At 36.8% G+C, this 24324-nt stretch overlaps 1 protein-coding gene across 8 annotated transcripts in view; it reads left to right on the top strand.

Moving 5' to 3' along the window:
• The window catches only part of LOC120773133 (transient receptor potential cation channel trpm), a 292034-nt gene that overhangs the window by 156819 nt on the left and 110891 nt on the right, over positions 1 to 24324 (top strand). For 6 of the 8 annotated variants that reach the window (XM_040102134.1, XM_040102135.1, XM_040102132.1 and 3 more), the window contains one exon: positions 13695 to 13777. In XM_040102134.1, the coding sequence (XP_039958068.1) occupies positions 13695 to 13777 (83 nt within the window). Of the gene's footprint in view, positions 1 to 6788; positions 7424 to 13694; positions 13778 to 24324 lie in introns of those variants that run through there. The other 2 variants (XM_040102128.1, XM_040102129.1) reach the window with 2 other exon arrangements.

Here is a 24324-nt window from a genome sequence, read left to right as displayed (position 1 = left end):
CGAACATTTTTCACTGTAGAAATTTTTTGTATTTAAACGTAGTATGGCATAGCTTAATGATTTAAAATTCAGTGCACACGCTTTCTAATTCCTTTTGATATCTTTCGTATAGTAGATTTATGTAAACAAATAATTCTAATATACTTAATTTTAGTTAGTAACGGGGTTTTCAATAAGGGCGTTACACAAGTTTGGGATATCAATGAAATTCTTTATTCCTGTGAAGGTACATTCGATGCCATTATGTGTGGAACTTCATTTCTTTTGCATGGCCACCACGAACACGCTTGCAGAAGTCCAGACGATGAACCCGATTTTCGACGGTTTTCAAGCATAAATCCGCCAATACTGCTGCAATTTCACATTCGATATTCGTAAGAGTTAATCAATCGTCGTTGGCTTGTTGGCATAGACCATAGACTTGACATAGCCCTGTAGGAAATAGTCTAACGGCTTCAAAACGCCGTCACCAAACTTGGTTTTCAATAAATCGATTGTGACATTCGCTGTGTGGGTTGTGACGCCGTTCTGTTGGAAGCACATGTTGCCCAAGTTCATATCATCCAATTTGGACCAAAAATAATCGGTTATCATTCACAGGAACGCTCCGATCTTGATCATCCCGACCAAGTACGGCCCACAGACACCGCCGGCCCTTAAACCGCACCAAACCGTATTTTTTCTGGCTGCAATGGGGACTCATGGTGAACGTGTGGATTGCTGCCGGACCATTAACACATATTTGAAATGAGCCTCATCGCTGAAGATGATTTTTCGATGAAAATCCGGATCATTTCCAATTTGTTTCTCAGCGAAATTCACGAACAGAGAGACTGACACTACGGGCACTTCCTTGTCTCACTGGCACGGGGACATTTTGTACTGTGCCTAAGGATCCAAATTTTTCCCCTAGACGCTCAATTGTTGATCTGAAAGGATGATTATGACGATCATAAAATAGACATAGCGCTTTTAAAGTTGAGGCCACTGACTCCGAATTTCGGTAGTAAGTTCTAATAATTTCGACTCGTTGTTAGATCGTATATCTTTCCATAACAAAACAAACCTTAATGAAGAGAAATATCAAAAAAAAAAAAACGGAAAAATATATCGTCGTTTGCTGTGTATCGGTCTATGTTTGCAGCGTGCCTATTGAAAAACCCGTTATATAGTAGCGACTTTTGTCGAGTTTTGCATATATCCGAGCCAAAGAAGCTTGATTTCTACCAAGGTCATCTATCTACTACACCTTTAATGGTATCTGTTTGCAGATTTGAAGCCTTAGATTACATTATTCGACAATAGTTGTCAATCCAGCATTAAGACCGAAGTTTTAAGAAAAAAACAAGTTGGTATTCATCAAATGGCCGATGGTGCTAAACTTAGCAGCAGTCGGACACGAAAAGAGCAATAGAGTACCACTGTTTTATCAGAGAACACTGTGGTCTACGGATATTACAATTTGCAATTGAACATAAAATTTGGTTTTAGGTCTCTAGCGTTCAACCAAACCCCAGAGTTATCGGAGTTGCCTGCCATAACAAGAACTTCACGTAAGCCCCAGCAATTACGCAAATTGCTTCCACAATTACTTATGTTGGCTGCAAGCAAGCGATTGACACTCTTGGCGCTGGCAACACAGTTAATAAGCGCTTAAGAGCTTGGCAACGCAGCGCAGCGCCAAGTCTCCCCAAGGCGTTTGGCGCGCTTAGGAGCATCGCAGTTGCCCAAAATTAAAGGGATGCTTTGGTAGCAACAAAAACATACATATAGCTAGTTAAGCAACTAATTGCATCACGCGCATGCCACATACACATACGAGCACTGCGAGTGGCAGCGACTTTGACAGACAAATGTGTGCGCGAAACCGAGCGCAAGCCACTGCGGATGCGGATGCGGACACGGATATAGTTGTGGCTGTGCGAAGATGCGAGCGCTCCTTGTTGCTGCCGTAACGGATGTGTCACGTTATTTATTGCAGTTCTGGGCGGAAGCGGATATGCATATTTACCATGTGCATGTGTGTGTATGAGTGCGCGCGGGAGTGTTGGTGTCATGTTCCTCCCGCTGCAATTTATAACTTTTCATTCCACTTCACATACGCGCTCATCTGTTGCTGTCACGCGCGTGCTTCTCGCCGATAAACTCAGCGCACTGCCTGCAGCGGTGGCAAGCGTGTGCGGCATTATGCTGTGTACTGTCTGTCTGTCCGACCAACACGCTCAATGCCAAGCAAGTAAACTCAATTTAGACAGCATCGACGCGCCAGCTTCGCACAGTCTCAGCGAAACGGGCGCTGCACAAGCAGTCAAAGGGCGGCGCACATGTTCGCGAGGCGGGAGCCGAATGCAGGGTAAATGCATGAATGCTCTTCTCCCAACTGTCTTTGTGTGCATGTGTGAGTGTGTGTGTTGGTGCGCAATGCTACCGATTTGATGCCATAACAGCGCGATAAGCGGATTGTCAATTTTAGACAACGTCAGGAAAATGTTTACTCAGTGTGATTATCAGCTGTACACACACACACACACACTCACAAATACATACGAATATTTAGATGCCCTACAACAAACACCCGCACCTAATTTTACAATGTTTGTGTTATTTTTATTTTATTTATAATGTGTACGCTAAGTCTACCTCGCTGACGTCTGTCTAGCTGCTGGAGATGATCAAAACGGTGGCAGCGCATCAGCCCGAACTCACTTCAGTGGAAGCGGCGGCCGTCAGAGCTGCTAACCTTGTGGGAATTTCGACAGCGAGTTTAAACGTTGAGGGGCTTTTATTTATATTATTTATGTTTAATTACAAGTCACTGCTGGAATAAACCCAAATTTAGTTAAAGATTAGATAAAAATGAAATATTTTAATAAATTAGTGCGAATATTGAGATTTAAATTCAGTTGGCACTAAAATGGAAAAATAATAATTTTAAAATATGAATATTACGGAATTTTATAAAAGTACGTTTTTTTCTAATGCTTCAACAAAAATTCATTGAGAAAAAAATGCAATTTAATATCTGTTTAGATAAGCTTAAAAGCGCTACGCAGAAGTTCGCCAAATATGTCTGATTTTAATACCAAAAACTAACGACGTACAATTTCCTAGAAATGGTTTTAGTGATATAAAATTATATATTATAAAGTCATTTTTAAACATTTCATTAATTTAGATATTTAGCAGCCACAGAAATTTCGAGCAGTAATCTAACTGAATTCAGCTTTCACATTTTTTGTGAGCTTTTTAGCAAAGCATTAAAAATTTATGTAGTTATTAAAAACAAAAAAAATAAATTAAAAAAAACGTAAAAGCTCTAACAAAGCTTTTTTGAGTTTAAACTTTTTACAGAAAGTGTAGTATCGATTTCATGTTTACGCTGAAAATTAAACTCATGTTAAAGAAAGCTTAAAGGCTCTAATAAAGCCTTTTTTAAGTTTACACTCTTTAAAAAATTTTAAAAGCTTTTGCAGAGAGTTTGATAACTATTTCGTGTTTTGCGTTGAAAATTAAACTCATATTGAAAAAATATAAAAGCTCGAAAAAAGCTATCTTAAGTTTACACTTTCTAAAATAGTTTCCGAAGCTTCTGCAGCAAATACATTCATGTTTTGCGCTAAAATTGAAACGCATATTAAAAAAAAACCTTAAAAGTTCGATTAAAGCTTTTTTAGGCTTAAACTTTTTAAATTAGTTTCAACATCTTTAATCTAAAATACAGTAACGATTTCACGTTTTTCGCTAAAAAGGAAACTCATGCTGGAGAAATATAGAAAAGCTGAAAAAAAGCTTTTTAAAGTATGTGTGCACTTTCTAAAATAGTTTCCGAAGCTTCTGCAGCAAATACATTCATGTTTTGCGCTAATAATGAAACACATATTAAAAAAAATTAAAAGTTCGAACAAAGCTTTTTAAAGCTTTAACTTTTTAAATCACTTTCAACATTTTTAACCGAAAATACAGTAGCGATTTCATGTTTTTCGCTGAAAAGGAAACTCATGTTGGAGAAGAATAGAAACGCTGAAAAAAAGCTTTTTAAAGTATATGTACACTTTCTAAACTAGTTACCGAAGCTTCTACAGCAAATATAGTATCGAATTCTTGTTTTTTGCTCTAAATGAGCCTCACAGCTAAAATAAACTAAAAGCTCGAAGAACGTTTTCTTAAGTTTACACTTTTTAAATTAGTTTTAACAGTTTTAACCTAAAGTATAGTACAGATTTCATGTTTTGCGCTGACAACGAAACTCATGTTGGTAAAAAGTAAAAGCTCGATAAAATCTTATTTAAGCTTACACTTTCTAAAGTAGTTTCGGAAGCGTCTATAGAAAATATAGCATTGATTTCGTGTTTTGCGCTGAAAATGAGACTCATATCTGAACAAAACTTTAAAGCTCGCTCGGAGCTCTTTAAAAATTTTACATTTTAACAGAAAGAAAAGTATCGAATTCTTGAAAAAATGTTCAGTATTAAATATTAAACTATATAAATTAAACCGAAATTGAAACTGATAAGGATAACAGCTTGAATAAGCTTACACTTTTTAAAAGAGCTTTTCAAATTTCAACCAATTCAAGATCAATTCAATCCAGATTAAATTAGGTTAATGCGTTTATTGTGAAATTTTGGCATTAATCATTATTTTTCATTTGTTGGGACAATTAAATTATACCTAAATGTCTAGTGGTTAAAAATTTAAGGCTGACGAAATCTTATCATTTCACAAGTTTATGAATTTTATAAAAAATCAAACTCATTTTCGACATTATAAAAATTTGGTTGAAATAGTGATTTTTGATTGAAGGCACATGAAGCTTCTAAAAGCCCAAAATGCTTCAAAAAGCTATTTTATTCACTACAATATATTTACCGAACTTATAAACTTCTGCTTATTGGAATTATTGTGAGATATTTCACAGACATTTTGAAAAGCACTAAGTTCTGAGTAAATTCAAAGAAAGTCTTTCTAAAAGCTTGTAAAAGCAAAAGTTTGAAGCTTTTTAGATTACTGTGGCGGAATGAACTTAACTATTTTAAGAATGTTTTAAGGCGCTAAAAGACAGGTCTTTATTTTATAATTTCACCAAATTTTTTTCTTAACCCAAATTGTCAAGTAAAATAAGTGAAATATATTCCTTTCCTGTGAAGCTCTCTGAATTAAACTCCATTATTTATTGCACTATGCTATAATAAAAGTTAAACAGTTTTTATACTTTTTTTATTGTAGTTTGTTATCGGTATTAATTAGTGAGCTTTTACTATATTGCTGAAATATTATCGGTAAAACTTCTTTAAGCATTCTAAAAGATCCTAAAGCGTAACCAGTTGATGATAACTTGTAAAAAATCAGAGCATACTTGGCTGAAAAATAGGCTTCTTCTTTGAAAGCTTTCAGTGATGTCTCTCATATAAAAGCTCTATTAGCTCTATGCTGTAGTATAGATTATGAAAAGAAACATTAGTTTATTAAGAGAAACATTCTTAACATTTTAAAACCATAAAAGATAGTATTTAAAAAAAAGCTTTTGCTCAATTTAAAAGCTCTGGACTAAGAATTTTTCAACTTCAAATATTATTATCTTCTCTCCATTATACTCATTGGTTGTGGACCTATAAATAAAAGGTAAACAATTCCCTGTAACAAAAAGTGTGTAAGAAAGTTGGCAACCCTGGCTTTTTTAGTATAACTCGTTTTGCTAATCTGAATAAATAAACAAAAAAAGGTAAATAAAAACAGCAACAGCTTCTGCACTTCAGTATGCATCCATAAATACTTGTTGTGTGTGTGTATGCAAGGCAAACCCCTCCATACACAAATAGTTCTAAAACTAGTGGAAGACTAGTTTATTTGGAATGCCTTTGGGATGATAGTGTTTCAAAATGCTCCATTTCCGTCATTCATTAGGTCGGGGAGAGAAGAGTACTATCAATAAAAAGTGTATGTTTAATTTTCTGGATCTTGCCTACGAAGTAAAGTTCTTCTATATTTAAGCTCGACAAATACTATTAGTTGAGAGACTAGTGCTGTGATGGCTACGTGGTAGAGAACTTTTTAAACCCTGGACACTCATTTTATGACAATTAATAGATACTGTCCAAAGAGTTTTGGAAAAGAAGAATAAAATTTTGACCTGTTTTAACCAAGCACTTTTACTAAATTTTTTCGTATTTACTCTTAGTCAGGAAATTTGCCTATCTACAAAGATATCGACAACTGGGAGGCTTTATAATATGTGTTTCCTAGTTAGGGGTGGTAAGCTATTCATCTTAGACATTCCAAGCTAGTTACCGAGTGTTCAAAAACTTCATCGACAGAAGGAAGTTGAAACGTAGAGTGCCGATAATTAACCGTAAGACTAGGCCAAACTCAGTCGTAAAAAGAACAGTTCCGAACTAGTTCTCTTTTTCAAATATTTATCTACTTTTACTGAGGGGTTACCATATATCAATGCTTCTGCTTCTGCGTATATTTACAGCTATATATTAATAGCGCAAATACTTACAAATAGATTCATCTATGTACACATATAAATATGTATACGCCAAGTCACCTATCTATTTCCAACAGTCCAACAGTCTACTGCGAACAAACTGTCAAGTCGCTTAGGGCTTAGGTGATGGCGACAACGGCCCAGCGTCGACCGAGCAGTTTACTGTCTAACCGCAGCGTGGACGCGCGGCTCTTAGATTGTGGCTGATGCTGAGCAAAAGTATACAGCTGGCAACACAACTGTTAACGGCGCGTCGAAGCGAACATACGCGGTGTTGCGGTGTGCAATTAATTGCAAAGTGTTGTGAATTTAATTAAAAACTTTCATAAGTTGCAAGTAAAAGCGAGCAACAAGTAGAATAAGTGTAAGAAAGTCGACGACGGCGAGCAGGGCACAGTCTGTGGCACATGTTTGCAAAAATAATACCGTCTAAGCGGATGAATTCGAAGCGCCAAACAAGCGAGTAACACAAATCAGCCGAGTGAAAGCCACAAATGGCCCGCAAAGTGGTCGTGTAATCGAAATTTTCAAATTGCTAATGAGAGTTCGTGAAATAAGCGCCAAAGTCGCACCGCCGTCGCCGCTATGGTTATCGTGGACTCACCGCGCGTCGCGCAAAAATATCTTCGTCGCGTCTCGAAAGATTTCTCGACAGTACGTCGTTTCAGTTCAGCGCCACAGCGTGCCGCAACACCACCACCAGCTCCGCAGCCGTCCAGAAACTACCTCTCACCAGACGATGCACAGTCAGTTTCCTTTGAGGCGTGTGATTTCAATGACGTCACAATCGGCAAAAACGAATCCTTTCGCGGCATACGACGGCGACATTACGCGCGCAAACGTTCCTCCGTCTCGTCGACGCTCACGCGTGTGCTCATACTGAATGTGCGTGATTTGCTGAAAGTGGCCGATATGCGGGACAAACAGAACGAGGTATGTAGGCGAATGCCGCGAGCCGCTTCCCTCCCACACATGTTGTGTCACCCTCACTCGCTGTGTCGTGGTCCATCAATTTCCAACTTGCCAACTCGGCTCTAAGTGTTCACCGAGAATGTAATTATAATTCGTTGACAGCGTGTTCTTACAGGCAGCCAAGCCATGCGGCGTGTGCTTCGGCAGAAAGTGGCGATTTTTTATCTTTCTGCTTTTCTCGCAATTTCTCAATTACCACTCAGTCAATGTTTGCGTTTTCATTGCCGTTATGCGCTCACTTGCCTGCTGCTTGGTTAGTTTTGTTGTAATGCTCGTCGCTCGTTGCATTGCATGCACTTATATTCTCCCTTGAATTCGCAGTTTGTAATGTCACTTCTTGATTGAGTTGCGCTCTTGGGCTTTGTTGTTGTTTGGCTGTCTCTTTAAAAGTTTTTCTGCCTCAGCTGGTTGGCCGTTTGTAGCAACTGCTGCCCGGTGCAACGCTGTTGCATGGCAAGTATGTAGATTACCTCGAGTAAATCTCAGCGGATGGCGGATTCTTTTTTGTGGAGTCGTTTTTATAAGTCATTAGTCGCTAATTGCAGCGGAGAAGGTGGGATTGAAGATAAATGGACTCTCTGAGGCGCTACTTATCCTGAGTGATTTTTTTTAAAAGTAGTGTTTATAGAGAAATAGTTTATTAAAGTGAGAAAAGTTTTCAACCGGCTTATGAAAAAGTGCATGAGTTTCGGACCTTTGATTTACTGATTGATAGCCAGTATTTAACCATGCATTGAACGCGGAAAGGGCGAGTTCCTAGTTGTTTTGGGTATTGTACTTCCTTTGACCCAGTGCTAGCCAAGCTCCCGGGAAGCCCAGCTATCCAGTAGTAGAACACAAGAGGATACGGTCACCCATTCTACTGATAGCTATTCTAGGGTGCCTTTCCTTGGTAGCTCATTAGCTTAACAGTTTCCTGCGATGGCCTGGCACCCATACCAGTCTTATCAAGGTTGGAGTGGGCCATAGTTCTACATGCTAATGAGTAATGGTGTCGTAGAGCGAATGGCCCACTTTCGGTAAGAGACCCCACCTTTTGCCAATGGTATAAGGTAATCGATGCCGGTTTTGCTCTCTTTTCGAAAATTGGCTTCAATTCACGCTTTCGCCCAGAACTGAAAATGTTTGAGGTTTGATTAACCCCCAAGACCGTCCAGAGCAGTTACGATTGATTCCGGCAGGACGTTAACCCTAATGGCTGCTTCAAGCCATGACAAAATAGTATGCAGGGCTGTATCCACTGACTTGCCTTTACAATAAGCATATTGTACCAGTCCATCCGTCTCTCCAAAATGTTTAGTAAGCAGAAGGAGATGCTGATGGGCCTGAAGTCTAAGCCTTAAGGTGGGAGCCGCTATCAGATGAGATGTTTTCTAAATAAATTTATCTTAACCTATCGTATTTCTAACCAGTTCGTAATTACCGAAGAGTAGATTGTTCATATTGCTTCAAATCAGTTAACGTTTATCGGTACTTGAATCGATCAGCTATATTGTTTATGATCAGCCGAAATGATTTGAATGTATTTTTGGCTTGATGATTTTGATCTCTGACGCAGTCATATTTGTTGCAGCTCTCTGACTAATATACATATTTTTTTCTAAAAATAGAGCAGCCCTATCTTGCATTAAGGGACACACAGAAAATGAAATTTATAAAAAAACGATTGTACTCTTCTACTCAGAATTTTTTAATGGCTTAATCCATGAAATAGCCCAGAATCACCGCAACCATGAAGAACTGAGGCGGTAAAATTAGATGTAGAAAAATACTGTTGGAAAGTCCTTATGTGTATGAAAATTTTGGAACTTCAATTTACATGGACCCAAGTATTTAATATTTTTTGAGAGTGATACTGACAGTTTTCGGACATAATACTTAAAAGTAATCTTGTTCAGACTATCGAATCTTTTATATCTTAGAATAAATAAGAGTGGCCCTAAGTGAACCACTGTGAGTGTTGCGGTCGTCTGATTTACTACTGTTATCAAACAGTGAGGTGAATTTGTTGATAAATTGTAAATTCTTTATTTGTTCTTTCAAATCAGTTTCATTCCCAGTCCTCGAAATAGTCAAAATAGTCCTTTTCAGGTATAGCTTTCTAGAGTTTATCTTATTTAGAGTTTAATAATTTCGACTCGTTGTTGGATCGTATATCTTTCCATGATAAAATGGCAAATCTTACTAAAAAGAAATGTCAAAAGAGCGAGAAAAAATATGGCGTCGTTTGCTGTTCCTATTGGTTTACTTTTGTAGTGCCCTATTGAAAATCCCTTTATTAGGGGTGTATAAGTCTATGAACAACGAGACTAATATTTTTGAGGCCAGAGGTTAGGCAGTTCAGGAACGCCTCAATATAATAAAAACAGTTATATGGACTCAAATAAAGGGTGGTATGGATGTCGAATTTACTCATTTGTATGATATTGGGTAAAAAAATTTTGAGAACTTTGTATAAAAGCCTGAACTAAGCCATCATTAAAGTAGCAAAACTTAGCTTTTTATATATTTTTTTAATTGCTTTCAAATTTTTTTGATAAAATACTCCATTTCGACACAGTTGTGAAGTAAAAGGGGTCATTTCTTAAGACGCTTTCAATGCAATATTCTGATTTCCTGAAATGAAACAATTGCTAACCAAAAGAACACTCGATAATTGTGCAAATAAAAGTATTTTGATTTTGTTTGTCGAGCAAATTGCTTAATTTGTACAATAAATAAAAGAGCAACATTAAACAGAGCGATAAAACACCGTTAACTTTCGCTCTGTCGACTATGCAAAATAAATTGCCTATTTATGGGCTGTAAATAATGCAAACGCAATTAAGTTGTGTTCCGGGATATAAAGGTCCAGCTACTGAGTTAAAAAAAAAGTTCCGTATCCAACTTTTTATGCACTTTCACGACTTTTTCCCCTAGGAGACTCTTCCGCTTTTATGTCTGCCTGCGCAGGAAAACACATTTAAGTCTTCAATTTTTTGCAAGCATTTCCCTTTTTGCCCTTTTTTTTGCGCGTGATAAAATTATCCCTTACTTCAATCTGCAGCCATTAACCGTTAAAAACTGATGGCGCACTCTCGCCCGCTCTCAGGCTAGCACACTTTAAAGCACACACAGTTGGGATAAAGTAAATACGAAAGGGATACTAATGAAAGTACAAAGTGAATGGAGAAAAAATCAAATATTTGTTTTTATTTGCTGTTTAAAGTAAAGGAAACACGAAGGTTTGGCGAGCAAAGATGAGTTGTGATTCAATCAAAACTTATTTTTACCACAATTTACAAAACATTGAAATAAAGTTTCTCTCAACTAGTGTCTCCTGTGTTCTGAACCTTATTTTTTTATTCGAATGAGAGCAAATACCTTTGGTCTTTGATTTTGTAATATTTTCATAAATAAAGGTTGGTATTGGTGACCGATAGGCTTTTCCTTTCCCAATCTGTTCTCTCGGACATTTTTATTGAACCCGTTCAAACCTTTTGGTGCCTTCAATGAAACTACTTATCTCCGTTATGCCTTTTGTAAACAGACATTCAAAATTTGGTATCTGATAGTTTCAAAAACTTCGATGTCTAATTTGCGATAAGGCTTAGCAATCACAGAGGAACTGAAGAACCGATTTCTTGCTTCCTTCGAGTTTGTAGCTATGACACGTGTATGGGGGCATTCCCATTTTCGACACATGCTCTCCAAATGACCAGTGCCCCGTTATGATAGCTGTAAGTCTGTATTTAATTTTCCTGGACCTATATTATAAGTCCTTGGGTTTTATTTTGTCATACTTTGGCCATATCTGTTTCGTTATCCTGTTCATCTATTCTGCGTTGTTTGTTCATATAGCGTATTGAGCTCCCACTTGAGCGCTCCTAGCGGACAAGGCAATGCTTTTACCTCAGGACCCAAATTATGGATCGAGCATTTCGACTGGTAACTAGCAGTGATGTCTTGCTCCAAGGTCTGAATCGAAGCGCGATTGTCCACATAGACTTTAGACTTTAAAACACAGCAGTTTAACAGTGTGATATCATACGATCTTCGTGGCCAATCGACAGCGCAAAACGTGAAATTATCTGCTCTCCGAAGTCTTTTCTCAATAAATACATTCATTGACGCTATGTGTAGAATTTTTCTGGATGAAATAACCGGTCTTGAATGCCCTCAGGTTGCTCTTCGTCCCAAATGCGGGATTTTTGCTTGTTTACATACTCATGGAGACAAAAATGTGCCACATCCCTGAATTAAATTTGGTTCGAAAACGTCAGATATTCTTGGAACGGCTTTGCTTCCATGAGAGAAATTTATGCTTCGGGGCTTTATAATCAACTTCCCTTGACATGTAATTGATGTGAAATTTTAATTTAATTAATTAGAATAGATTTTATTGAAATTAAATTGGTTCAATTTAAACCCGCACTGCACTAAATTGAATTGAATGTAATTAAATTTCATCGAATGAAACTGAATTGAAAACAATTTATTTTAGTTGAATTTGTACTGATTTGATTTAATCTTCGCATGAGGAAAGAATGAATGAAGAGTTGTACTTAAAATACAGTCAATTCATTAGATAGAAATATAATCGCAAAAAATATTTTATTTTATAATTACATTCATTTGAGCTCATCTAAAGAACTTTAAGATCAAAAATTGTGAAATTGGTGGGAAACGCTCACTAGTAGCCTATTAAGTTGTATTTATGCCAATAAAGAAATAATAGCCTTTTTGCACAGGAGTTAATTAATCAATTAACCGGCCCTTGTTCGATTAAAGCTCTAAGTTATGTCGATTTACTATGCAAAATACAAATTTTATTTTAGTACATTAATTCTTAGTCTAACTGAAATTGTGTTGAAACTGGAATGAGTCTAGTTCAAACTAGAATAAGTCGTCTTGATTTGGAATGACTCCAGTTGAACTGGAATACTGTTGTGGGTTGTCCAAATTGTAAATTTGGCTGCGTTTAGCGCGTCAGTTGTTGTTCAGGTTGTAAATTCGGTTGTATGCATTAATAGAATAGCAATCAGCTGATGAATTTTAATGATTAGAAACAAATTACAAAATGAGACCACAACCAAGTATAACAGTTAATCTTTAATCGAGTGTATCGTTAATCGAGTAGCTGGTTGTGCGAAAGGCGCGAATTAGTTACTCAATTATAATCTTAATGTGCAAAATTAATTTGGCTGTGCGAAAAGGCTAAAAGGTTGAAAGCACCAGCAGTAATGCACGAGATTACCCGACCCCAAATAAATAGTGAAGCGCATGTTACCTAATGATAAAATTATTAGTGTTAAATGATAAAAGACTTAATGTAAAAAGCATACAAAGTTTTCATAATTAACACTTAATTGATAAAACTGGTTGCCCCTAAAGCTAGGCAATACCTCAGCGTATACGTTTCCTCTAAGTGAAACACGCTGTTGAAATTTTTTATTTGAAAATTTAAATGAAATGTAAAAAGATTGTGCAAATTAGTCAATCTAAGTGAGATCGCACTTGCTAAGTCTCCACTACCCTAAATGTGTCGCCTTATGTACAAGTATAACTCCAACAATTAATGTATGTTTTCAAAGCACTCTCTCGCACCCGATTGGCAAATGTTATGAATATGTTCGCAATAAACTTTTATTTTACTGAAACTTTTCACTAATTTGTTTTTAATTTTTAGTAACGCAAACCACAGACATAGATTTTTCCATCTCCACCGCTTACTTTGACTTATTTTTTTTTATAAATTCGTCACAACTAAAATTTATTTACTTTTCAATTTTACTAACTCTCCGTCGCTCTCTGTGACGCTCCAACACTTTCTCACTACTTTACTATCTGTTGTTTTGGGGTTTTTTTTACTTAGTGTGTTTATGTTGTTTTTGTGTTTGTCTTCTTTGTTGCTGTTTTGATCTACATACATAAATACTATGCAAATTTATATTTATCTATTGTGCTTCCGTTTCAGTGTTGTTGGTAATTGTACAATACTAAACAACAATAACAAAAACAATTTGGAAAATAATTCTTAACGTTTTTCAACTGTCTCAACGTAGTGTAAAAAAAACAAAAACAAAAAAAGAAATTTAGTTTGTAGGAAAACAAACAAAAATATGATAAAATTGAATCCGCTAATCTTTTTGTTTTTTACCATTTCTCTTCTTGACTGTCTTTGTTACTGTGTTGACGAATGAACATTCGCCATTTTGGCCACACGGAATAACGGCATATTTCGCATGAGCAGCATACACCTCGCAGCTGGATTGAGACAAATTTTCAGAAGAGAGAATGCATCAAATTCATACCATGCCCCAAAGATGAGACCAAGTGAGTACAAAAATAATAATTAATTAAGTTTGATAAGTATACTAAGCGAATCTAATAGCTGAGAATCTTAGAATTAGAGAGCAACAAAAGTACCCGGAAATTGCAAATAAAACGCAAAATATTTAATTATTTATTAGATGTAATACGCTTATGCCAACTATTTTTCCCGTCTTCAAAACCCTTTTCAGAAGCACTTTTGGGGGTGACTTTTAGCTCCTTCAGCGAATTTTGTTTTATCTCTTCGATCGACTGAAAACGGATTCCACGGAGTGGCAATTTCAGTTTGGGGAACAAGAAAAAATCACACGGAGTCAAATCCGGTAAATATGATGGTTGAACTGAATACCAGTCAGTGCGTTTTTGACTTTAAATTCAGTCCCAATTTTTTCGTGTAAAACCCATGAAATCTTCTTCCACAATTCCGGCCATTTTCGACGGATGTTCTCACGCAAATGCCTCCAAACTGCCAAATGGACTCTTTATTATTTTAAACGGTACTCTTTTTTAAGAAAATTCAGCTTCATCGGAACGAGTCGCACAAGAACGCGTCAGTCTTCAACGATCTCTTGGCCGGCTCTGACGGCTTTGTACAACTCGTAGGCGCGTGGGTATGGATGAAACTGAATCCTCAGGCCCATGATAGAGGCTTATAGTGTGAGGTCTTTTGGACATTTTTCAACACTAAAATAGAAGGAACTCACTTTTCTTCACTAAACTTACCCCTATTGCTTCGTTCTTCCATTATTAAAATTACGCTAGAATATTCGCTTTTGTAGAAACTCTATGAAAATATTTTGTATATACATATATTATTTTAAAATGAATACCTATTAGCCACTAATGTTTTATGGTGTAATCGGCTTTTTGAGAGCGCTCAAACAGGCTACACTCACCTAGAAGCTTGAACATATCCAAAGAACGGCTCTTATTGATATCTGCGGTGCATTGCAGACTACATCGACAATATCACTTAACGCCATTCTACACATTACGGAGCACCCGTGCATATTGCCGATACGCTGATTGTTGCGTAGGTTGCTTTAAAGTTTAGGTAAGCTCGGAGTAAGAATGAACTGGGTCTCGTTGTTATGAAAACCTTTATGAAAAATACATTGAACCTTAAGGTGTCACATCGGATCGGCATTCACAGTTGTCCAACCGATATCCTTGTTTGCGCTTTTGCAGAATCGACCCTTAAACCGACATAACCCAAAGGATTTACGTCTCTTTGTTTTGATATGACTTGCACCTCGAAATGAAATGATAAACCAGTCTTCCTGCTAGGTGAGTAGGTGAGAGCGCAGCCACCTTGGGCGCCATTAGCGCTGGTTGCGCAATTTTGATGCCTTTATAATCTTACTATCTCGTTTCATCGCTCGAACCGTTTGGTATAAAATATTTCCTTTATGCTTTTTGTAGACAGCCATTCCAGGTTTGGTGCCTGATGGATTCCAAATATTCTGTGGCGTTTAAAGCTGGACCTTCCAGCTTGCAGCTTCCCTGGTAGTTAAAGAAAAATCTCCAAATGCACCTGGAATATGCATACAAATATCTGTCATCCATGATTTCAAAATCAATCGGCGATGAGCGCCATTTTCAGCTCGAGCGATAACCAATCTGATGTGTAAATAATTATGAAATTCTCTTAATGGCCTTCATCAGCCTCCAAACACCCACTACAAGCAAACCAATAATGAAGTGCAAAGCCGTTACAAGTAAAGCACCTTCTGTGTGAAATGTTTTAACTCTCTCATATTACAAGTAATTACCACTTATTATGAAATCCATCAACGCAGATAAAATTACAAAATAACCAAAATTTGGTCAACTCATTAAATTGTGAAATTTCAAATGACCACAATTTGCCTTCATTAAGGGATAATTATAATTAATTTGAGTATTAGCTGGTATTTGCATCACGTGGCAAAGGAAATCAAATCATATATGTACATGCACACATTTAAACGCTGACACTGCCTAATTAGATTGCATCAAGTTTAGTAAACATCAATTAAATTAAAGCAGTGCCTTTTAGAGCAATTTATGAATAATAAATTCTCTGGAAAAAGCAAATACGCAAAAATTTGTGTTAATGTGTTTAGAAATATGAGTAATTCAAGGAATTTAAGCAGCAGCATAGATAAGGAGAGAAAAAGGAATCATTTACTTAGTTCTGCCATAGCTCTGTTCGAAGTTTAGACCGTTATACATCCGAGATTTAAATACATTTTTAATATTGCTATTGTTTTATTAATATGCATATATATTAAGTAAGCGATGGACAAAATTTCATTCAATTTATTCCAAATGTTATCGTTTTGCTTTCACACAAAACCAACTCAAACGATTCGACCATTGATCATGGATCAGCACGCACAATTTCTGTTGGTATTGAAAAAAGAGCAGTTTATGGCAGTCGTCAAGCCATGTACTTTAATACTAACAACAAACTGTAGTTTAATGGATTCAAATGCGAATCATCTGCTGCTATGAAACCAAGAATACTGCTTATAAGCCACTGATGGCTGGTCTTTTCTTGTATGCGGGAGCAGAAGTCTCCTGGAAGATCTAATGCTCTCCATCGCATGACATATGCGCAAACTTCTGTTCGAATTTCTTTTTAAACAGATATTTTGCATTGAGAGTCTATTCAAGCCAGCATTGTGTTCGCAGGTCTACCTTCTTGGATTCACCGATTTAATTAAGTAGTCTTTAATAGTTCTGTTAAAAAAGTTTTCAGCCCATGTAATATAGCTTGGAAAACTAGATCCTTCCTTATATCAATACACCTTGTCAAGAAAGTATCGGGAATTCTTCATTTCCCCCTCTCGTCTCGCGCTTATATGGAACACAGGTAAATTTTGTTTCCTGCGTTGGTACAACTGTCCTTAATTATGATACCAAAAATTAGCGCGATCTGTCAACCAGTGTGTTTACAGCCGCTGTTTATGTCAGTCGACCTCAGTAATGTTTGTCGAATTTTACAAAATTTTTTATCACATTTGCGCTAAATTTTGGCCAAAAACTCAACAAATATCATTGAGCAAGCACCGTATTCACCTGATATGGCCCGCTGTGACTTTTTCTTATTCTCCACACTAAAATATCGACTTCGGGGAATACGCTTCGACTCAATTGAAGACATCAAAACAAATTCGACGCGAGAGCTGAAGGCCATCCCGGAAAGTGCCTATAAAAAATGTTTTGACGATTGGAAGAAGCGTTGGCACACATGCATCGCTTCAAATGGATGAAGGCGATAAAATTAATTTGGATGATGATTGAAAAATTTGCGTGTTATTTATGTATAAATTCCCGATACTTTCTTGACAGGGTGTATTAATCACATTCGCTCAGGGTAGATCTTTGTGGCATCTCTATCTTCCCTGTGAAAACAGATGAATTCGGATCACATAAATTTTTTTTTTTTTAAACTTAATGCATATGCATTCCTTTATCCCAGTGCGAAATCGAACTATAATCACGGCTACTTCCCAAGTAACTCAATTTTAAATTCGGTCCAATGCATTCTCTTCTCAGTATATACATCAGGAACCAATGAATACATGCAGATAAAACTTTACATGAATAGTGCTTTCGGACTGTGCTAACCTAAGACCAACAATTTTCCAAAAAGGGGCAAAACTATTAAAGCCCCCAGATATCGAATACTTGGATCGCAGTTACTATTGCGAACTTTTTACCGAAAACTTCGCCAGCTTTAATGTTTGCAAGTTGCGAAAGTATAAGGTATTCGATTACACCCGAACTTAGCCCTTAGTTAGCAAAGCTTTGCAGAATCCGTTTTAAAACGACGATATTTAATATCATACTCTGGGCGAAAAATAGTAAGACTTTTTTCATAATTAAAAAAAAAAAAAAATGGCGAAAACCGTACGAAGAATCAACGCTGTATGCAGCGGAGCATTATCTTAGTGCAAAAACCAAGAATTTTACGAATAGCATCGCGCAGACAAGGCATAACACTCAAGTAGTATTCCTTGTTGTCAGTTTGACCGGTCTGAAAGAATTCGGAGTGCACCACATCTCGATAATTGAAGAATTTTTTTGTTGTTTTTTTCGGCCTTGGCTAACTTTTGCCACGATACCCGGTCGAATGATCTTCTGTTTACGAGTCGTTAGAATAGATCCAAGACTCATCGCCAGTAATAATGCGTTTCAAGATATCCTGGTAGTCGGAAATCAATGTTTCTCAGATGTTAGCGCGACACCGTTTTTCGATAAAATTGTGTGATTTTGGAACCAATCGTGATTTCACATTCTTAGGCCCAAATTATCTTTCAAATTAGTTTTCACTGTTCTTCTTGATATTCCAACGATATCAGAAAGATCTCTGACTGTTAATCGCTGATTCTCAAGTAGCAATTCCTTTATTTCATTGAGGTGTTAATCATTAGTTGATGTTGGTAACCGTCTTGGACGTGGTTCGTCGGTCCTCAACGTATTCTCGTCCTTCTTTAAATAATTTGTACCAGTCAAAAACACTTCTTCGCGACAAAGAATTATCACGGAAGGCTTTTTCAAACATTTTGAACGTTTCGTCAGAAGAAATTTGAATCCGCACACAAATTTAATAGAACTTTTTTGGTGAATAATTTCACTCAGCATAAAAATCGCCGAGTTCCCTTTGAGTACTTCAGAAAGACAAGCGTATACAAAACGCTAATAACTACTTTGTTGTGACATTTTGACATTGAAATCTGAAAAATATTTCAACGAATGCGGTTTCGCGTGAAATTTAAATTAAAAATTCTTACTGTTTTTTGGCCACCGTGAGTTAATATTATTTACATATACATATGTATATATGTATGTATGTACATCTACAAAGTCGGTAGAGTGCCCATTAAATTGCGGTCTATTTCGGTTGCCATAAGCTTTTAATCCCAATATTTCATGCCACTTGGCGGCTAGCCAAAGAGTTGTAGACTACAGATAACTATTTTTATGGCTTTAAATCCGCACAGTTGTAGCCAAACTGGCAATGCAAAGATATCAGCAGATTACATACATATGGTACACATAACAATATATATATACATATATGTATATATTCTAATGCTGTCACAGCCAAACGCGGCAAATAAATCGCCTGAGTTGCCATAAATTAAGCCTGACCGCTTCACTTCGTCTTGAAGTGGCTTTTATGGCATAATCCTTTGCATTCATTGTATTATCTAATTTATTTAAGGATATCTAATTAAATACAGCCTTTAGTGGGCCATAAGCCGCGATTCCCAATTCAATGTAAAGTCATATTTTGGGGAGAGCGCGGCGCAGTAATCGCGCAAATAATTACGCTTCTGTCACCGCTGACAAATTCCATTTGCAATCCGTTAAAGTCCAATGAATTCGCAGCGAATGTTGCGATTTTGATTGGATTTTATTTGAAATCCACGTATTTGGCGTTGACAGGCGGAAAATTATGACGACAACAACAACATGATGTCGCGGACGCCGTTATGCAACGTGAAGCGCGTAACTGTATTGGTGAACTTCGCATTGATTACGGACAATAATGTCATTGCTGTGACAAGTAATTGATTGCATCATTAACACATTGCACGTGACAGCAATTAATGGGTTAAAAATGATTTTTTTTTTGAGAATTGAACTGAACACCTGACTTCTGTGATATAATTATCATTTATGAAGAAAATGAGTTGTATGGGAGAAAGTTGCAAATGTTTTTGTTGGTAGAAGAAATGGCCAATTCGAATATTTAGTTCTCTGTTTTATGGCCAGAAATGCCAGTTGTTACTACTGATTCTTTTCAAATCAGCTGCGACAAGCAAGGTCTCCTTTTCATTGGTCAGAATGTTATTTCGGTTCGCTTTTCGTCTCGTTTGGATTTGCTGATTTCTTAGTGGATTATAGCGTTGAAGAGTATCCCTTTTTTCCAGAACTTGACTTTTATCGATATGATTGGAGTTTTTGGGCAGCGACGTGCTATAGTTGCCCGAATTCGGCGATTCTAACAAAAGGACAGCTTCTTCTAGAGAGGAAAACGTTTGCGAAATTTCAGATAGATATCTCGAACACTTAGGAACTTATTCTTCTTAATTGGCGTAGATACCGTTTACGCGGTATAGCCGAGTTTACAACAGCGTTTTTCCTTTTCGCTGTTTGACGTAGCCGCTGTTGCTTAATTCACTGAACTATGTCGATGGCGTTGTATATCTCGTTCAGCTCATCAATCGAAACTCGATTGGTATCGAACGGCTCGGAGAGGTCCTTTCCGATCCTTATGGATAATTTGGTATTGCTCGACGCCAGTTTGCACAGCCTAATACGGGTTTTTACGGGGATACCAAATTCAGACATAGCGGCATAAAGGCAGCCGATCCTATTTTCACGAGTCTTTTCCAGGCCTGAAGTCACACTGATAAAGTCAAATCAGTTTGCTAACGGTGGGCTTTAATCTTTCACACAGTTCGCTCGATAGAACATTTATGCGTTGTTGAGAAGGGTTTTCCTACGGTAGATGGCGCAGGTTCTACAAAAAAGATGTTGCATGCTATTTATCAGTTCTTCGCAGCCGTGTTTGAATAGCTTGGCCTCCAATCCAATCCAATCATATTTCTGATTGTTGTTGTAGCGATTCTATTGTTAGATCCTGTTTCGGAAAAGTGCAAAATTAACCATCATCGAAGTCATTTAACTCTAGGGCCAAACACGAGCTGTTTCGAGGGTGTTGGAACATATGAAAAAAGGGTTTTGGGTGAGTGCGGCATGCAAAGAAGTAGTAGTAGTTAGTATGTCAAGGCTTATGCTGAGGAGGCAGATGTTAAAGACGTTGCACGAAGTTTGTCACGTCCAAAATAACGTCGGTATAGTGCTGTATTTCGACGACGCATTGTAGGAAGATTCTCTTTATGTACCCACCACCTAGGTACCGCTCCAAACAGATGACTGAAATCATAATTTTTGCATTTCCTCTACAGTAAGCGCGGATTGTTCATTATGTTCTAATACCGTTGTGAAACTGACTGTGTCAAAAATTTTGACAAGCTCAACGATTGTCGGCTTAGAGGGTAGGGTGACTTTTAATCTAGACCACGAGTTATCTAGGAGCTTATGACGATAAGTGATATGGTATAATCTTTTAGAAATCCATGTCGGGGAGTGTCTAGGCTCAGATGGTGTGCGGATTTCGAGAGGAACAATGTCTAAAGTGTCTTCATTACTGTGAGTTATACGGCAATAAGCTTGGGCAGGTTTACCGTGTTTCAGTAGACGAACCACTCTTCTGATTTGCTTCATATCGGGTATGAGATCATTATTGTCGTAAAATATTGGTTATCGATTGGTTATCCATTTCTGAAAGTTGTGCGATATGGTTTGCGAAAACTTTAACTTTAAAATGACCTTGAATAAAAAGGTTAATTTAATTTTTGATACAAAATTCAGATTATTAGTTAATTAAATTATCAAAATACAAAAACATTTAAATATATTTGTAATTAAATACTTTCATTTTGTAATCCATCATGTAAGTTGAGTTAGGTTGTCGGCTCTGCCAGCGCTTAATGGTTATAAATAATTAATTCAAGCCACATAATTACTTATTCATTTGCAAAGTTTTTTCAATTTAACTTTCGAACAAAAACATGTGCGACCATAAATATTTGATGGCTGACAATTTGCAAGGAACTTCTGTTATTTAACTCCCACACACAAACATTCGCATTATTTATTTGTGTTTTGCTGTTTTGTTGCTTTTTTTCAGTGTCGCACACTAATTGATATACATTATTGTCGGCAACACAAATACAAACAACAAACACAATATTGTGGCACATTAACTGCGCACGAGTGTGAACACAGCAATTCAAATTCATTGGCAAATATCCTGCAGGATGTGTTCGACAAATAATTCAATTTCTGTGTAAAGTTTAGAAATTTATTTATTTTGTTCTATGTATATATGTACGTATGTAAATAAATATATAGATATAGTAGATACAAAGGGTGATTAATTTCGATATTTTCTACTTTTTAAACACACATATATTTTAGACCTTACATATCCCAACAGGAAACATTCTAACGGTGTGATATCACACAATCTTGTTGGGCAATCGACCGGCTCAAAACGTGAAACTATCTGCTCACTGAAGTGTTCTCTCAGTAAATCAATTGATTAGACGTCCGAGTTACTACGAACGGCGCCGAATCGACTCCCCACGGTCGTCGTGTACACTCTCAACTACGGCTGCTATAATTTTTATACTCTCGCAACAATGTTGCTAAGGGGAGTATTATAGTTTTGTTCACATAACGGTTGTTTGTAAGTCCTAAAACTAAAAGAGTCAGATATAGGGTTATATATACCAAAGTGATCAGGGTGACGAGTAGAGTTGAAATCCGGATGTCTGTCTGCCCGTACGTCCGTCCGTGCAAGCTGTAACTTGAGTAAAAATTGAGATATCATGATGAAACTTGGTACACGTATTTCTTGGCTCCATAAGAAGGTTAAGTTCGAAGATGGGCAAAATCGGCCCACTGCCACGCCCACAAAATGGCGGAAACCGAAAACCTATAAAGTGTCATAACTAAGCCATAAATAAAGATATTAAAGTGAAATTTGGCGCAAAGGATCGGATTAGGGAGGGGCATATTTGGACGTAATTTTTTTGGAAAAGTGGGCATGGCCCCGCCCCCTATTAAGTTTTTGTACATATCTCGGAAACTACTATAGCTATGTCAACCAAACTCTACAGAGTCGTTTTCTTCAGATATTTCCATATACAGTTCAAAAATGGAATAAATCGGATAATAACCACGCCCACCTCCCATACAAAGGTTATGTTGAAAATCAGTGCGTTAACCGACTAAAAAAAAAACGTCAGAAACACTTAATTTTACGGAAAAATGGCAGAAGGAAGCTGCACGCAGGCTTTTGTTTTAAATTTAAAATGGGCGTGGCGTCGCCCACTTATGGACCAAAAACCATATCTCAGGAACAACTAATCTAATTAATTTTACAGCAAAATAAAAAAATATATAAATGACGGATAATGAAATCTCGATTATCACTTTATCATGCGAGAGTATAAAATGATCGGTGACACCCGAACATAGCCCTTCCTTACCTGTTTTATTTATGTTTCGAAGCTTAAAAAGCCTGAGTTGATTTATTTAGGTTAGCTTAGGTTTCGTTGGATGGTTGATCCAGAGAGATCCCACTTGGTCTGCTATATGTATATACTATAGAACTTTGGGAAGCCATAGAAAAGTAGAAGTCCTGTGCTCGATCTCATAAAATAGCAAAGTGCTTAGTCGCCAATACAAATTTGCATTGGCGTTTAATTTCTAATCCCACCATTTCGGTGGCAAGTCTGAAGGTATGCGTTCCCAAGTGTTTAAGCCTTCATCTATGACATGTTTTCTCGCAAAAGGCTTTCGAAGTAATATTTGGAGCTCTATGGGAAGGAAATTCTAATATATGATCTTACTAGATCGTCATAAAATGGCTCCCCAAAAACCAACTCCTAAAAAAGATTCCACCAACATAAAGGTATGAAATGAAATAAGGAGTGACTTTAAGTCCAAAGGCCATCAACCTCTCATTAAAACCCAATTTACTAATTCACACATCCAAATAAGTCAGTCTGAGCATATTTATGCATAGCAACTAAAGAGTTATGTTTAATTCCCAAGAACGGATATGTTAAAGTTTTGCTAACGTGGCATAAACTGTTTGAATTTTTGTGGGTTGATTCTAGATCTAGACACGCCAATTCGAGTTAAATACTTAACGAGTCGATCATTTTGATCGAAAGTTTGATTTTTGGAAATAAATTTATTATTTGAGCGTACTCGAAAAATTTATGAAAATTTATAAGTGAATCTAAAAACTTTTAAGTAAAGGTAGTTTTGTCAAAGAACTTGAAATGTTAAAATCAGGAGGCTTTTTTTGATTAATATATGTGTCTTTCCAATAAAACTTGCGCCTTCTCAACAGTATTGGTTTTCACTGCTGATGAGCTTTTTTCGAGCTTTATTATGCTTTCGAAATTTTCATGGACCTCTAAAATTAAATATAACTTCAAGTTTTATATCTATTTACTATATACATATAATATATACTTATGTTTGTAATTGTATTTTATTGTTGATTTTATGGTTGTACCCTTCTGCACACATTTTCTATCTCCCAAATTAACTATTCGTTTGTTGTTCGATTTTGTTGCTTCTTTCGGCAATCAGCTTGCCTTCTATTGTTCAACAAAAGTGCCTGCTCTGCACGCAAACTGTCGAAGCGTGACTTTGCGTGTAGAATTTTAAAATAGAGGACACATTTGTGCTGAAATTTGTAACAATTGTCGGCACCGCAAAATTATTTTGTCGCACAATCACAAATGCAAACAAATTTACCTTAGATCTCCCAAAAAATAAATGGCAGCAAACAGTTGTGGGATTGTTAATAGAAATAAGCATCGTTTGTGATAACTTTGTATATAGAATAAAATTAAAATCTTAAATTCATATACAGGGTCCAGCACTCGAAGTGTAACCAATTA

The sequence above is a fragment of the Bactrocera tryoni genome, chromosome 3 (genome assembly GCF_016617805.1).
Source record: "Bactrocera tryoni isolate S06 chromosome 3, CSIRO_BtryS06_freeze2, whole genome shotgun sequence".
Classification (NCBI taxonomy): domain Eukaryota; kingdom Metazoa; phylum Arthropoda; class Insecta; order Diptera; family Tephritidae; genus Bactrocera; species Bactrocera tryoni.
Note: the sequence above shows the minus strand (reverse complement) of the source record. Positions and strands in the feature narration are given on the sequence as shown.